Raw genomic sequence first — 14,769 nt, 5'->3', positions numbered from 1 at the left:
AGAAGGTTATAACTTGGATAATTGCTCCTGATAATGAATCTACCCCTCAGCTGATGTTCTGTCATATGAAAATAAAATATATAGTTAAATAATAGGTTATTTTAGTCTGGGTCTGTCAAAATATGTAAATCTGATTTCATTTATTGGGCTTAATTTTCTGGAGTTACTTCAGAACCAGTGTTAACTTTAAAGTTGCACACAGAGTGAAACTTAGTCTTTTACTACTAGGAATAGAGGCTGCAAATCATTTCATTTTCCCTAAACAAGCCAACGAATGCATAGGAACTTTGAAGATTATTTACTAGAATAGTCTATAACTTCATATCCAATGATACAATTTTTTTCTCTCAGAGAACCATGACTTGGAATTTGGAATGCATATTAGCTAAAGTTTGGCAAACGTAGTTGGTAGAAAATAACTACTTTAATCAAGGACACTTCTCTAGTCAATGGCATTATAGCAAAAATTTGTAATTTCATCACTTGTAAAACAAGGGATACCTGTAGCTGTCAGCACTGAAATGACACTTGGTTCTTGGCACCAAAACTTGACTGACGTTCTTCTAATACAAGACAACAGTTAATCAGTTTATACATCCCATGTTATAATGGAGGTGGACTGCATGACCTTTCCTTGTGTTTTTGACATCCCAACATTTAGTGTTGATTAATTTTTTTATTAGTGTTTTCATTGCTTGTCTGTGGGTCCAACATTATTGAATTGTCTCCCACACTGCTTGATATCCAGGATACTGTTTGGAGTTCGGTTGTGTTTGCCTTGAGATTTTTTTAATACGCTGTTTATCTTTTAATAATGAAAAGTACACTTTGTAACAGCCAAAGAGGCATATTGGGTTTCAGCTCAAACATACAACATGATATATTGCAAATAATATGTACCATTTAGATAGGTGGAGATATCTTTAAACAATAGTTTTATGTCAAATAATCAACTCTCAAAATTGAAATAAAGCACAATGAATTGGTTTATAAACACAAGCTCATTTGGTGTATAAGTACAAGCTCATTTTATATCAATTGTATAATTTACTGCTTCCATTTAATTCCTTACATAATTTGATCATTAATTAAATGCATTTGTCTATTTACATGCATTGATGTCTACAATCTTATGTTCTACAGCACTGCAGTAAAGTTGTGAGCAAGTTTGACTGTTTTAATCCTGTAATTTCAGCAACAGAGAAGGGTCACATTGCAGTTATAAGGACGTTGTTAAAATATGGAGCAAGAATTAATGGATCCCATTCAGCATGCTTATGGAGTGTTGTGCACCAAGCTGCTTATCAGGTACCATAACATTCATGTATATACTTCAGTAGGGAGGGATAAAATTTTAAGACAGTGACTGATAGTAATCTATTTATTTAGCTTTTAATTTTTTGAACGTGGGTGACATTGGTTAATGTAAGTGCCACACAAAAAGTTGTAGAGGGGTTTCTTGAATTGGTGTAGGCTGCATTGTAAAAATATGCTCGCACCTTTAAGTACAGTGCCCAAGAATATGAACCAGTGATGACTCGAGAAAACATTAACCTAAATTAGGATGGTGTGTGGCATAGGGTGGAGGGATGTGTACTTAAGTCACCACCACCATTAAAAAATGTGTTTAATGCAGAACAGTGGTGCTAAAGGGAAAACTAAATGGTATGAAATAATAATCATTTAAGCTGGTCACTAGCACAGAGACTGAAGAAATTTAATGTGTAAAATCCACTTTCAGTGTGTGGCTTGGTAGCCATTGTTGGGTACAGAATCATCAGGGTTGAGAAATATGACATGAAAGATAGGGAAAATACTGAAGGTGAAGGAGTATCCTTACTTAACGAAATGAGTTTGGATACAACTAAAGGCAGGCAGGAAGTAGGGATTTCATGGATAAAATTAAAAATTGGTGAGGAATTTACACCAAAGTGCAGATTGTGTATGAAGCCTGAGACTCAGCCGTGAAGTGGTTGCATGCACAAATGAAACGATTTGCCAGCATATAATAAAGGCAGAGTGGCTTAAGGTGCCACACATGAAACTGTTTTAACAAGGGCCCATGGTATTATAGGAAAGATACCAGCACGGATAGAAGATTTCTTCCTGACTGGCAGGAAGAAAAGAAAGGGAATAAAGGGGGGGGCTTTTCTTGTTGGCTGCCAGAATCAAAAACCTATTAACCTCTGCTTTAAATATACTCAATGACTTGGCCTCCATAACTGCCTGTAACAATGAATTCTACAGATTTACCACTCTTTTGCTAAAGAAATTCATCTTTATCTGTGTTAATTGGATGTCCCTCTGTTCTGACTCTGTCCTCTCGATCTAGACTCACCCACTATAGGAAACATACTCTCCACATCCACTCTATCTCGGCCTTGAGTATTCAATAGCTTTCAATGAGATCCCCCTCAATTTCTAAACTCCAGTGAGTACAGGGCCAGAGCCATCAAATGCTCTACGTAATGTTAACTGTTTTATTTCTGAAGTAATTCTTGTGAAACTAACCTGGACTCTTTCCAAAGCCAGCACAGAGGCTCAAAACTGCACATAATACTCCACATGCGGGCTGACCAATGCCTTATAAAGCCTCAGCATCACATCCCTGCTTATATTCCAGTCCTCTGGAAATGAATGCGAACATTACATTTACCCTCCTTACTACCGACTGAGCTTGTAGGTTACACTTTAGGGAGTCCTGCATGAGGACTCCTAAGTCCCTTTGAATCTCTGATTTCTGAATTCCCTCCCCATGTAGAAAATATTCTACTCCTTTATTCCTTTCACCAAAGTACATGACCATGGACCTTTCTGCACTATATTCTCTCTGCCACTTCTTTGCCCATTCTTCCAATCTATCTAAGTCCTGGTTCCTGAACACTACCTGTCCCTCCACTTATCTTTGTATCATCTGCAAATGTGGCCACAAAGCCATCAATTCCATCATCCAAATCATTGATATATAACATGAAAAGAAGCAGTCCCAACACCAACCCCTAGTCATTAGCAGCCAAGCTGAAAAGTCCCCCTTTATTCCCACTCTTTTCCTCCTGCTAATCAGCCAATCTTCTATCTGTGCTAGTATTTTTCCTGTAATACCACAGGCTCTTGTAAACCAGCCTCGTGTGCGGCACCTTGTCAAAAGCTTTATGAAAATCCAAGTAAATAACATCCACTGACTTGCTTTTGTATATCCTGCCTGTTATTTCCTCAAAGAATTCCAACAGATTCATCAGGCAAGATTTCCCTTAACTTTGGCCTATTTTATTATATGCTTCCAAGTACCCTGAAACTTCATCCTTAATAATAGACTCCAGCATCTTCCAACCCGGTGAAGTCAAGCTAACTGGCCTATACTTTTCTTTCTTCTGCCTACCTACCTTCTTAAAGAATGTTTGCAGTTTTCAAGTCCTCTGAATCATTCCAGAGTCTGGTAATTCTTGAAAGATCATTACAAATACTTCCACAATGTCAGCTACCTCTTTCAGAACCCTGAGGTGTAGTCCATTTGGTACAGGTGACTCACAATATCGATCTTCTGATCTTTCAGCTTCCCAAACTGCCTTTAAAAAGGGCAGTGTAAGAGCTTCAGTTAAACTAAAACTTTCACATCAAGTGCCCGTTTTTGCTTAAAAGTGCACATTGAGGCCCTAAGTTATGCTATTTGACCAAACATTTAAAACAATGTGCCAATAAAGACTTCGCTGACTGTGTATGGGAAGGTCAGTTCCTCATTCAGTTGGATAATGCAGATGGTTGATTGTGTGAATATGATCTGAATTGGTAATGCAGTAAATGTTGAACCAATTTTGAGCACCTTTAACTTGTTGGAATGGATTGTATGATAATGCTGCAAAGGTCCATTGACAAATATCTAAGAAGGGATTAGAAATTTAAATTATAACTGCAATGCATGTCCTCAGGATATTAATCCTTTTTTTGCTCATATTTCTCATTACTCATCATTTTCAGATTGCTGTCTATTGTACGTGTGTTTTTCCCTGAACTCGAGCAACTAAGCATACCTTTTCTACTTCTAATAAGGAAAAGTTAACAATTTTTACCTGATTATAAGTGTTATATTGATTTAACTTAATTGTCCTGAGTTTTCATAACTTTTTGTGGCAGGTCCTTGGGACAGAGTATAACTGGGTTCTATTTTAATTTTGTGAATCCTAAGCTGGCCAGTGTGTGAGTATAGTTGTTGCTGCAAGTTAGGCAGGAGGTGCTTGATGGAATGCTGAGTTGGGTGATTGGCTTCTTTTACAATATTACTTAGGCATCCACATTCTTCAAATGTAAAAACTTTGTTCTTGCTGCCTCCCGGGATGTTCTAGGCATTCCAGAGAAATAGTAAGAATATTACTATTTTCTTAGAAGGCTTTTAAGAACTTTACTGAAACATTTCTCATGTGCAACTGGCAAATCTTACCATGATAGGACTTGGAGTAGAGTGCATTTTTCAGGGCTGTGGTGGGAGACACGTAAAATATGTGGTTTGCTCATTGGAGCTGGATGACTGTGCTAGGAGCCTATGCTGGGGACATTGGTCTGTGAGAAGACATTAATGTTGAATCACTTATTCTGACAGTGATTTCGAACATCTTGGTGGCAAGTGTCCTTGTGACATTATCTGGCAGATGCTAGTGTCTGATGGCATTGATCTCTCTCTCTCTACAGTATATATATTTTATATATATAAAATCTCTATCTCATGAAGCAGGATTCTGGTTATAGTGTTTCATATTGGACAGATCGTAGCAATAAATTAAGAATAGCTATGTTTACAGTATATTTATTATATTTTGTAGGGACACTTAGAAGTATTGAAGTTCTTACTTGAAAAAGGGGCTGACAAAGAATCTATGGATGACTATGGAATTACACCATTGTTTCTTGCTGCACAGTATGGGAAGCTGGAAAGTTTACGAATCCTAGTACAACATGGTAATTGTTCATATCTTTTAAATATTGCATTAGAAATAAGTTAGAAATTCTTGTTATTAGAAATGAGCTATTTTATAACTATTTTACTGAGCAGGGTTAATCCTGTTAAGATTATTGCATCCTAATATTTGAAAATTAACTGCATTGCCAATGTAAAACGACCCTGCTCTTGATCTTGAAGTAAGAAGTTAGCATAATATTTCGTTTTTCTGAACAGTGCTTTATTGTAGTGAGGGTTGCTGTTGTGTAGGCATTGTCTTGTCAGATTTGAAACCTTGCATGAGTGTAGTGATGTTACTTCAAGAGTGCCAAAACCATTTGTTTTTCTATGTAGGGCAGTTATTAAGCTCCAAAAGAATAAATTATTCAAAGTACTTTAAGATATTTATCTTCATTAAGTGCAACACAAATATATTTTTTTTCTGAAGTGTTGTTTGGATTAGCTGTTGGTCAGTATGGCAGTTACAGTAACAGCACATGTGATGTGAACATTATGTTTTCTCACTTGGACCATGACATAATCTAAAGGTGCTTTTAGTTCTTTGTACTGTAAAGCTGTTGAATTTGTAACTTTGCATACAAATGCTTTCATGATCAAAGGAGTATGAGGCAATGGAAAAATACACTCCAATGTCCTTCTGAAGCTATGTCCACACTAGACCGGATAAATCTGTAACCGAAGCTTTTTCTCTTCGTTTTGACCCTCCATCAACATTGAAATGGCGTTTTCCTCCACCGAAAATAGAGCTTTTCTAAAACACCCTCCAGAGTGTGTAAATGTGAAAACACCACTTAGGCAAGAGTAGTGTGGACGGGGTAATTGGAGATTTCTAGAAACACTGTCATGACATGCTAGAACGGCAGCGTGGCATTTCATTGTTTTCTTGAACGCAACACCTCAAACAACCTAACAGTTTCAGAACAGATGGCATCAAGACTGAAGCCAGAAGTTAGAAATTTACTCACCAAATACTTTGACCCATAACTTACTGATTAAGTAAGTATACTCACTTTACCCTGTTTTCTGTCCTTGCTTGTATGAAGGTGCTTTACCTATTTATGCAGGTACTTCTCTGACAATAGATGTGTAACAGCCTAATGTAACATTGTATGGAAGTACAAGATAACACTGATGCAGACATGTTTTATACATTTAACAAGGTGCTTTATTAATGCAACAGAGTTAGTCAGTTTTTCAATGTTCATTGTTTCACTGTCCATGAACTCCCTGTCGGTTGCCTCCATATGCTCCAGTATTTGTGTTTTTTTAGTTTTACGTCCTCCTGCATGGGAGCCAACAGCTGTCCGTTGTTTGGCAATTTCCTTTTAAGTTTTTTCTAGCCTGTAACTGCACATACACGGACTTTCACAGTGAGATTCGACACGAAACATGTGGCTTGTTTTCTGTAGATGTGTCCTGCGCATGCCTAGTAGGAGGAGATTTGCCCAAATTCCCGTTTTAATGTGGACGGAGGTATTTTCAAAAATGCTTGGTGTGGATGCCTATCGTTTTTAAGCAAAACTGGCGTTTTCAAAATTATCCGATCTAGTGTGGATGTAGCCTGAGGTTTAAATGAAAATTTGCAGTTCAGCATAAATTAACATTTCCTCTGTACCTGTGAAATTATATGATACCAATACTTGTGTTCCATTTTGATTCTACTCGTAAAACATAATAAGAACATAAGAAATAAGAGCAGAAGTAGGCCATCTGGCCCACGAGCCTGCTCCGCCATTCAAAAAGATCATGGCTGATCTGGCCATGGACTCATCTCCACCCACCTATCTTTTTCCTATAACCCTTAGTTTCCCTACTATGCAAAAATCTCTCCATCCTTGTCTTGAATATATTTACAGTACTGAGGTTGCCTCCACTGCTTCATTAGTAATACTATTATGAATAATATTAGGAACAGTAATACTAATCAATAGTTTTAAATCCCTCCTTGTTTGTTTCAGCCTTTAGAATTTGGTTTTGCCCTTCATTTATTTTCACAACACATTTTGGAAAATGTTAGAATTCAGCTGATACTGTGTTTCAGTTGAGCAATTATCATTTTAGTAGACCATTTGCCTCTGTTGAGTTGGGGGATAGAGTTGAACACAACCAGTTTAATGCACTCTACATAAACATGGAACTGGGTGTTGTGTATTTAATATTCCAGTAATATTTGAGTAACGTTGTAAATATATTGCTTGTTAAGCATTCTTTGTTGTTTACATAAAGCGTTGTGGGTTTTATGCAAAAGTATGTAAATGGCATGCGCCAACGTGCTGCCACGTCATATGTCCATGTCTCACTTAAAGTAAAAACAAATTAAGACACGTTCTCCTGGGTTGCTGTCTTTTTCTTGCAATTAGTTTTATGTTTGGGAATTACAAAACGTAACAGTGGTGAGATGGTATTTTTAAAACGAACCTACCTGTTTATGAAAAATCTAATAGTGATGAGAGTGACACTGGACTGGGTAGTTTTGAGGTTTAGAATGTGAAAACTACCAATAGACAAGCAATGTGGCTTGCACCAGAAGTGTACGGCAAATTGATTAAAATGAAATTGGACACTGGTTGGACTGTTTTAGTCATTCTACAAAATGAGTTTGAATGACATTTCAAAGATACTGAACTGAGGCTATACTAGAGAAAAGATAATTTCTGTGAAAATGACATTCATAACAGTAAAATATGACTACCGACAAGCCAATATTGTAAAAGCTGGAGGGCCAGCAGTGTGGAGCCCTGACTTGCCTGTCTACCCAACATTTGCATGTCACATCCCCTGCAACAGAGTCAGCTGAAAGGTGAATTAAGAAATTTATTGGGTGATGCTGCAGCAGTGTTCAAGGATGGCATTGGAAAACTCTAATATATTAAGGGTAAAACAGTGTTAAATGAAAATGCCATACCCAAGTTTTACAAAGTCTATTCGATTCCTTATACCATCTGTGATAAAGTAGCTAGTGAGCTACGTTGTAAGGAGGCTGAAGGAATATTTTTCCAAAGCTGTGTAGAGCCCATGGGCAGTGACAGTAGTCCCAATAACCAAGAAGATTGGGTCTGTCAGCATCTCTGGTGATTATAATAGATCAATATTATTACCCACTGCCCAGGATAGAGGCAAGCCTTTCTGGAAGAAAATGCTTCAGCAAAGTGGACATAGTTGTGGCTTGCCTATAGATGGAGATGGAAGAAATGTCCAAAGTGTTGCTCAGCATAAGCACTCACAAAGTGCTTTATCGCTGTTACTGGCTTAATTTTGGAGTAGCATGTGCATTTGCAACTGTACTCTGGTAGAAAGCTATGGGCCAGGTGTTGCAAAGTTGTCCAAGCACTCAGTGTTACCTGGATAACATCATTGTTACTGGTGAGGATGACAAGGGTTTCTCCAAAATCTCAAATCAGTGTTAAAAAGATAAGACAATTATAGGCTGAAAGTACAATGTAACAAGTATAAATTGTATAAACCAAGCATCACAAGTCACACCATCGACTCACGAGGACTATGCAATTGTGCTTAGAAAATTCAAGCAGTGGTGGATACCCCAAGACCAAAGGATATTCATAGTTGAGGGCCTTTTTAGAATTAGTTAATTACTATAACGAGTTTCTGCCAAAAATGGCTATAATGCTTCATCCCTTAAGCTCATTACTACAGGGCAGGAAGAAATGGCAAATGTCAAAGCAATGTGAGGTGGTTTTCAAAAATGCAAAGGAAATGATGACTTCAAGCTCTGTACTCAGATATTATGAGCCACGTCGTCCAGTGAAGCTTGCCTGTGTGTGCATGGGGATTGATGCAGTCATGTCATGTTATGAATGATGGAAGTGAACATTCCCTATCCTTTGCATCACGTTCCCTTACCTACCGCTGCAGAGAAAAATGACACACAGATTGACAGTGAGGCCTTGAAATGGTTTGGAGTGCAAAATATTTCAACCTATACTTATGGGAGAGTTTACCCTCATTATTGATCATCAACCACTTATGTCCATTTTTAATCCACCAAAGGCTGTAGGCAGAGTTATAACGACTAAGACTAGCTGTGCAGTCTTGGTTGGGGACTTCTGTTCAAGGAGAACATACATTCCTATCAGCAAAGACTCTAGTCACAGAGTCCTCAGAGACATCACTAGACTGTATGTATCTGACAAATGAAAAACATATTATCAGCAGCACAAATGCAGACATGGGCTCTGTTTCTTGGAGGACACAATTACAAGGTCGAATTCAAGAGGACGACTGATCATGGAAATGCTGATGGATTTACCTTTGAGAAAGGAAATACCTGAAAAATTTACAAAAGAAGATAGTACTTTTGACATATTTTCACTCCTGCAAATCTATTCCTATTATGGCAGAGGTGATCCAAAGGGAAACCAAAAAAAAACCTACACTGTCACAGGTCTACATGTCCACCCAAAATGGTTGGAAGGTGTAGCAGAGACTCCAGTTTTTCCCATTTTTACCAGCACCGGAAGATCTTTCTCTTGTTGACAGAAGTTGCCTTATTTGGGGATTAAGAGTTGTTATATCTTCCAAGCTGAGAGCTAAAGTGTTGGAGGAGCTACATGTCAGTCATCTCATTGTGGCCAAAATGAAAGTGTTGGCTCGAAACTTTCTCTGGTGACCTGGGATAGATCAGCAGATCGAGCAGCTTGCCATTCACGTTGAGAAGGTGCCAGGAAGATTGCCTCTTCATCCCTGGGAATGGCCTGCATTGTCCTGACAGAGGGTTCATGGAGAATTTGCCACACCTTTCATGGGCAAATGCTGATAGTGGATGCAGCAACAAAGTGACTAGAAGTGTTTCCAGTAGTCTTCACTACAGCCTCACACACTGTTAACCTATTGAGCCTTTTCTCAAGGACTGGTGTTCCAGAACACTTAGTCAGTGTCCATGGACAACAATTTATTGCGGAACAGTTTCAGTCATTCCTGAAAATGAATGGAGTAAGACATAGTACATATGTACTGTACTGCCCAGCTACAAATGACGAAAATGAAAGTTTCGTCCACAGTCTTCAAGTGCACTGTGCAATGGCAGCAGAACGCACTACACTGACACTGAATCAGAAGCTTGCCTATTTTGTTGTTGTATATCTCAATGCAGTATCCTCCACAACCAATAACTCTCCAGCTGTGCTGTTCCTTGGTCATCCCTTTGGTCATGCTTGGCACTCCTCAAACCCAATCTCAGAAGGAGTGTGCAAGACAAACAGCTGGGGCAAATTGAAGACTCCTCAAAAAAGGTTTGATGTTTTACTCCTGGACAAGCAGTCCTGGTGAGGGACTACTGAGGTGATACTCCAATTGCTGTTTTGACAGTGTTCTGTAGAGTTGCATCAAAACTTCATTACTTGCCTTGTGATGAAGGCCAGCATTGGCCATAGTTGCATTTGTTTCTTGAGTGCAGTTCTCATTATACTCCAATGTTTTGAGGTTTCCTTCTATGAAATCATTTTGGTTCTCATTCTTCCAACCAAAGTGAATGACTTTTTCCATATTGCACTCTGTGCTGTCTTTGCCACTGGCTTAACCAGCCAACCTACAATGGTTAGATCCTTTGAGATGTGGATATACAGAAACCTGACGCTGGTCACTCTTTACACCCTTTGGCCTGCTGAATTCAAATAACATCGTAAACAGTAATAGATTGTTCAAATATTACTTCCCTTTCATAAGTCCATACTGACACCACGAGATAAGCAGAATCAGAATCAGGTTCATTATTACCGGCATGTGTAGTGAAATTTGTTAACCTAGTAGCAGCAGTTAAATGCAATACATAATGTAGAAGAAACAATGTATATATTAATAATAAAAATAATATATATTAAAAAGTGAGGTGTTCATGGGTTCAACATCCATTTAAAAATCGGATGGCAGAGGGGAAGAAGCTATTTCTGAATCCCTGAGTGTGTGCCTTCAAGGCTTCTGTACCTCTTAACTGATGGTAACAATGAGAAAAGGGCATGCCCGGGTGCTGGAGATCCTTAATAATTGATGCTGCCTTTCTGAGACACCGCTCCTTGAAGATGTCCTGGGAACTTTGTAGGCTGGTACCCCAAGATAGAACTGACTAAATTTACAACCCTGTGCAGCTTCTTTCGATGCTGTGCAGAATCCCCCCCACCCCCATACCAGACAGTGATGCAGCTTGTCAGAATGCTTTCCACAGTACATCTGTAGAAGGTTATGAGTGTTTTTGTTGACATACCAAGTCTCTTCAATCTCCTAATGAAGTATAGTTTATATTTCTCTATCACAATATTAATTTCTAAATGTCCTTTTACCATTGCCTCAATTATGTTTTTTTATTCTCCTTTTCTGTATTACTGCCTTCCAAAGTGGGAATTGTTAATGGTCATCTTGGGCACTTTGCCACTCAGATTTTTCTGTGAGTTGTTGAGACGCTCCAGGATAGCAAGATAGACTGATCTTGTGTTCCTGCCTACATATCTTAGCAGATCGGTACAAATCTGAAGGAATTATGAGATGCAATTTTCTTTCAGGTCAGGAGATTTGATGCATGGTTTTAAGTAGTTACGGTAATAGTTTTTCTTTTGAGCTACCACACAGTGGCGCTGGTGAGTTGTTTTTCATTAATTTGTCTCGTGCTGAAATATTTTGGAATATTTCACTCATTTTGAATTGCTGCTGACATTTTCAAATAATATTAGGCCAGATCGGGCTGGAACAAACCTGTGTCTTGCTGTCGAAAGACCTTTACCATTACAAATTGTATTTTTGGATCATCAAAGGCATTTGGAAACATTAAGAAATTAAATATTAATGTAATACTTAAAACAAATTCAATACATATAAATTAATTAAAATTGATATTAATTTAAAAAAGTAATTAACAAATGTTCACTTTCCATTTTAATATGTTAATGCATCTGTCATTGAGTCATAGACCAAAGAAACAAATATTTTGATTAACTATGCCCATACTGTACTAATCCAATTTACCTCTGTACTCTTTCAAATGATTGGACTGTGCCTAGTGCTTCTGGCTACTCAGTTTGGTTTCTTACCAAACTAACATCATGGTATATTCTAAAATGAACAGACTCTGTGCCAGTATCTTAGGGTGTAGGTAAGATTTACAAGGATGATATTTGGATAGGGCGGCTTGAGTTATGAGGAGGAATCTGATAGGCTAGGAATGTTTTCCCAGGAGCAAAGGAGCCTGAGGAATGACCTTATATAGATAAATTTAAAAAAAACGAGGGGCATGAGAAGGGTAGACTGCCATTTCCTCAGGGTACAGAGCCTTAAACTAGAGGTCACAGGTTTTAGGTAAGAGTGAAAAGATTTAAAGGGAATTTGAGGATAGGTGTTCCCATACTAAGGGTGGTGAGTATATGGAATGAATTGCCAGAGGTTGTAGTGGGTTGGGACAGCTTTTGAAACTGTCCTCAGTAGTATACCCCTCTGAAGCCTCTTTTGATCCTGTATGTTGGAGCTTCTATAGCAGACAGTGATTCAACCAGGAAGAATACTGTCCCTGGTACATCTGTAGAAATTTGCTAGCGCCTTTCGTAACATCCCAAATCGCCTCAAGCTCTTGATGAAGTCTAACTGTGGGTGTGTCTTCTTTCTGATTGCAAAAATAGGTTGGCACCAAGTTAGATCCTCTGAGATGTGGATATATAGGAACTTGAAGCTGCTCACCCTTTACACCCTTTGGCCTGCTGAGTTCCTCCAGCATTTTGTGTGTGTTGCTTGGATTTCCAGCATCTGCAGATTCTCTGTTATTTGAGATTTGATCATACTTTACGCTGCTGACCTCTCTTTGATGATCAGTGTGTGTTCTCTGGCTTCCCTTCCTGAAGTTCACATCAATTCCTTGGTCTTACTGACATTGAGAGCAAGGTTGTTGCTGCAACACTACCCAATTAGCCAATCTATCTCACTCCTCTATGCTCGGTGGTGTAATTGTTGGCGTAATCTTTTATGTTTGGGCTGTGTCTAGCCACACGGTCAGGAGTGTAGAGAGTAGAGCCGTGGGCTAAGCACAAATCCTTGAAGTGCGCCTGTGTGGGTCGTCAGAGAGGAGATGTTTTTACTGACCTTGCTCACCCAATGAGAAAGGTAAGGATCCAGTTTAGAGAGAGGTATGGAGGCCTAGGTTTAGAAGTTTGGAAATTAATACTGAGAGGATGATGGTACTGAATGCTGAGCTGTAATCAATAAATATCATCCTGCCATTCATTTTGATGTTGTCTTGGGCTCGAAAGCAGAGTGGAGAACCAGTGAGTTTGTATCCAGTATAGACCAGCTGTGGCAGCAGGTGAATTACAGCAATGATCCCCATGTGATACCAATCCCATTAATGGGATAATTCCCAGGAATTCTTTCTGAATGCTAAGTACATGGAACAGTAAAGCACAGTACAAGCTCTTCAGTCCATGACACTGTGTCAACTCTTTAACCTACTCTAGGATTAATCTAATCCTTCCCTTCCACGTAGCCCTCCATTTTTCTTTAATCCAAGAACCTATATAAAATTGTCATAAATGCCCCTAATGTATCTGTCTCAACTACCACCCCGGCTGTGAATTCCACACACCAACCCGTCTGTGTTTAAAAAAAACTAACTCTGACATTCTCCCTATGTTTTCCTTCAAGCACCTTATAGTAATGATCTCTCGTATTAGCTATTTCTGCCCTGGGAAAACCTTTTTGGATGGCTACTCCAGATATGCCTTTTTTATCTGATACACCTTCGCTCCAAAGAGAAAAGCCTTACTCCCTCAGTCTACACTCATCAGATATGCTCTCTAATTCAGGCAATGTTCTGATAAATCTCTGAACCTTCTCTAAAGTTTCCACGTACTTTCTATAATGAGATGACTAAAAATGAATACTAAAAGTATTGTCTAACTAGAGTTTTATAGAGCTCCAACATTACCTTATGGCTCTTGAATTCAGTCCTCCAACTAATGAAGGCCAACACACCGTACGCCTTCCTAACTACCCTATCAACACTCCTGGTAGCTTTAAGCGATTTATGGATGTGGACCCCAAGATTCCTTTGTTCCTCCACACTGTTAAAAATTTTGTTGTTAACACTGTATTCTTATATAAGACATACAAAACAGTAAGTGTAAAATACACTGTAGAATGATTAATGAAAGAACAAGTCTCAAGTCTTTCTGCTCTTCAGGGATTCATTTATGATGATTGATCTGGAGAATCTCGGAGTACTTGGTACTGATCACAGTTCCTGTCCAAGGAGAAGTCTAAATGAGTTTGTTCACTACTCACACTTATAGAATCAAGAAAATCTGTGTTTATTACAAATCAAGTTCAAGTTTGAGTTTAATTGTCATTCAACCATACACATGGATACAGCCAAATGAAACAGCGATCCTCTGGAGCCAAGTTTCAAAACATTTAGCCAACAGTCACACACAATACACAGCACATATAGCACATATAATTATGATAGCAGTAAAACATAGTTACAAAATATAAAATTAAAAAATAATAAGCCTAAGTCCCTGAGTGTCACGGTGCATGGACGTTGTCTTCAAGCCACGTTTCTGCAAGAATAGCCTGCGTCAGTTTCCCACTGAGCAAACACTGGAAGGCAGCTCTGAAGGGATGGGTCAGTCTCTATGCCGATGTACAAATGTTTGTAGAAACTAGTGGCACACAGTTTCCTTTATCGGTGGCCACAACTGGCAATCCTGAGGCATAAATGAGGCCCGTTCCACGCCACAACTGAGACCACCTTTGGTCTCACCAATGAACCATTGAATTGGACTTGCAGTACTTTGCATTACTAATATCCGACAGGGTCCTACAGT

General features: G+C 38.7%; 1 protein-coding gene across 7 annotated transcripts in view; it reads left to right on the top strand.

Moving 5' to 3' along the window:
• asb3 (ankyrin repeat and SOCS box containing 3) overlaps window positions 1–14,769 on the top strand; it is a 100,505-nt gene that overhangs the window by 30,003 nt on the left and 55,733 nt on the right. For all 7 annotated transcript variants that reach the window (XM_059985932.1, XM_059985926.1, XM_059985927.1 and 4 more), the window contains exons 4-5: window positions 1,196–1,308; window positions 4,815–4,950. In XM_059985932.1, coding sequence (XP_059841915.1) covers window positions 1,196–1,308; window positions 4,815–4,950 — 249 coding nt within the window. The remainder of the gene's footprint in view (window positions 1–1,195; window positions 1,309–4,814; window positions 4,951–14,769) is intronic.

The sequence above is a fragment of the Hypanus sabinus genome, chromosome 12, assembly GCF_030144855.1.
Source record: "Hypanus sabinus isolate sHypSab1 chromosome 12, sHypSab1.hap1, whole genome shotgun sequence".
NCBI classification, from domain to species: domain Eukaryota; kingdom Metazoa; phylum Chordata; class Chondrichthyes; order Myliobatiformes; family Dasyatidae; genus Hypanus; species Hypanus sabinus.
Note: the sequence above shows the minus strand (reverse complement) of the source record. Positions and strands in the feature narration are given on the sequence as shown.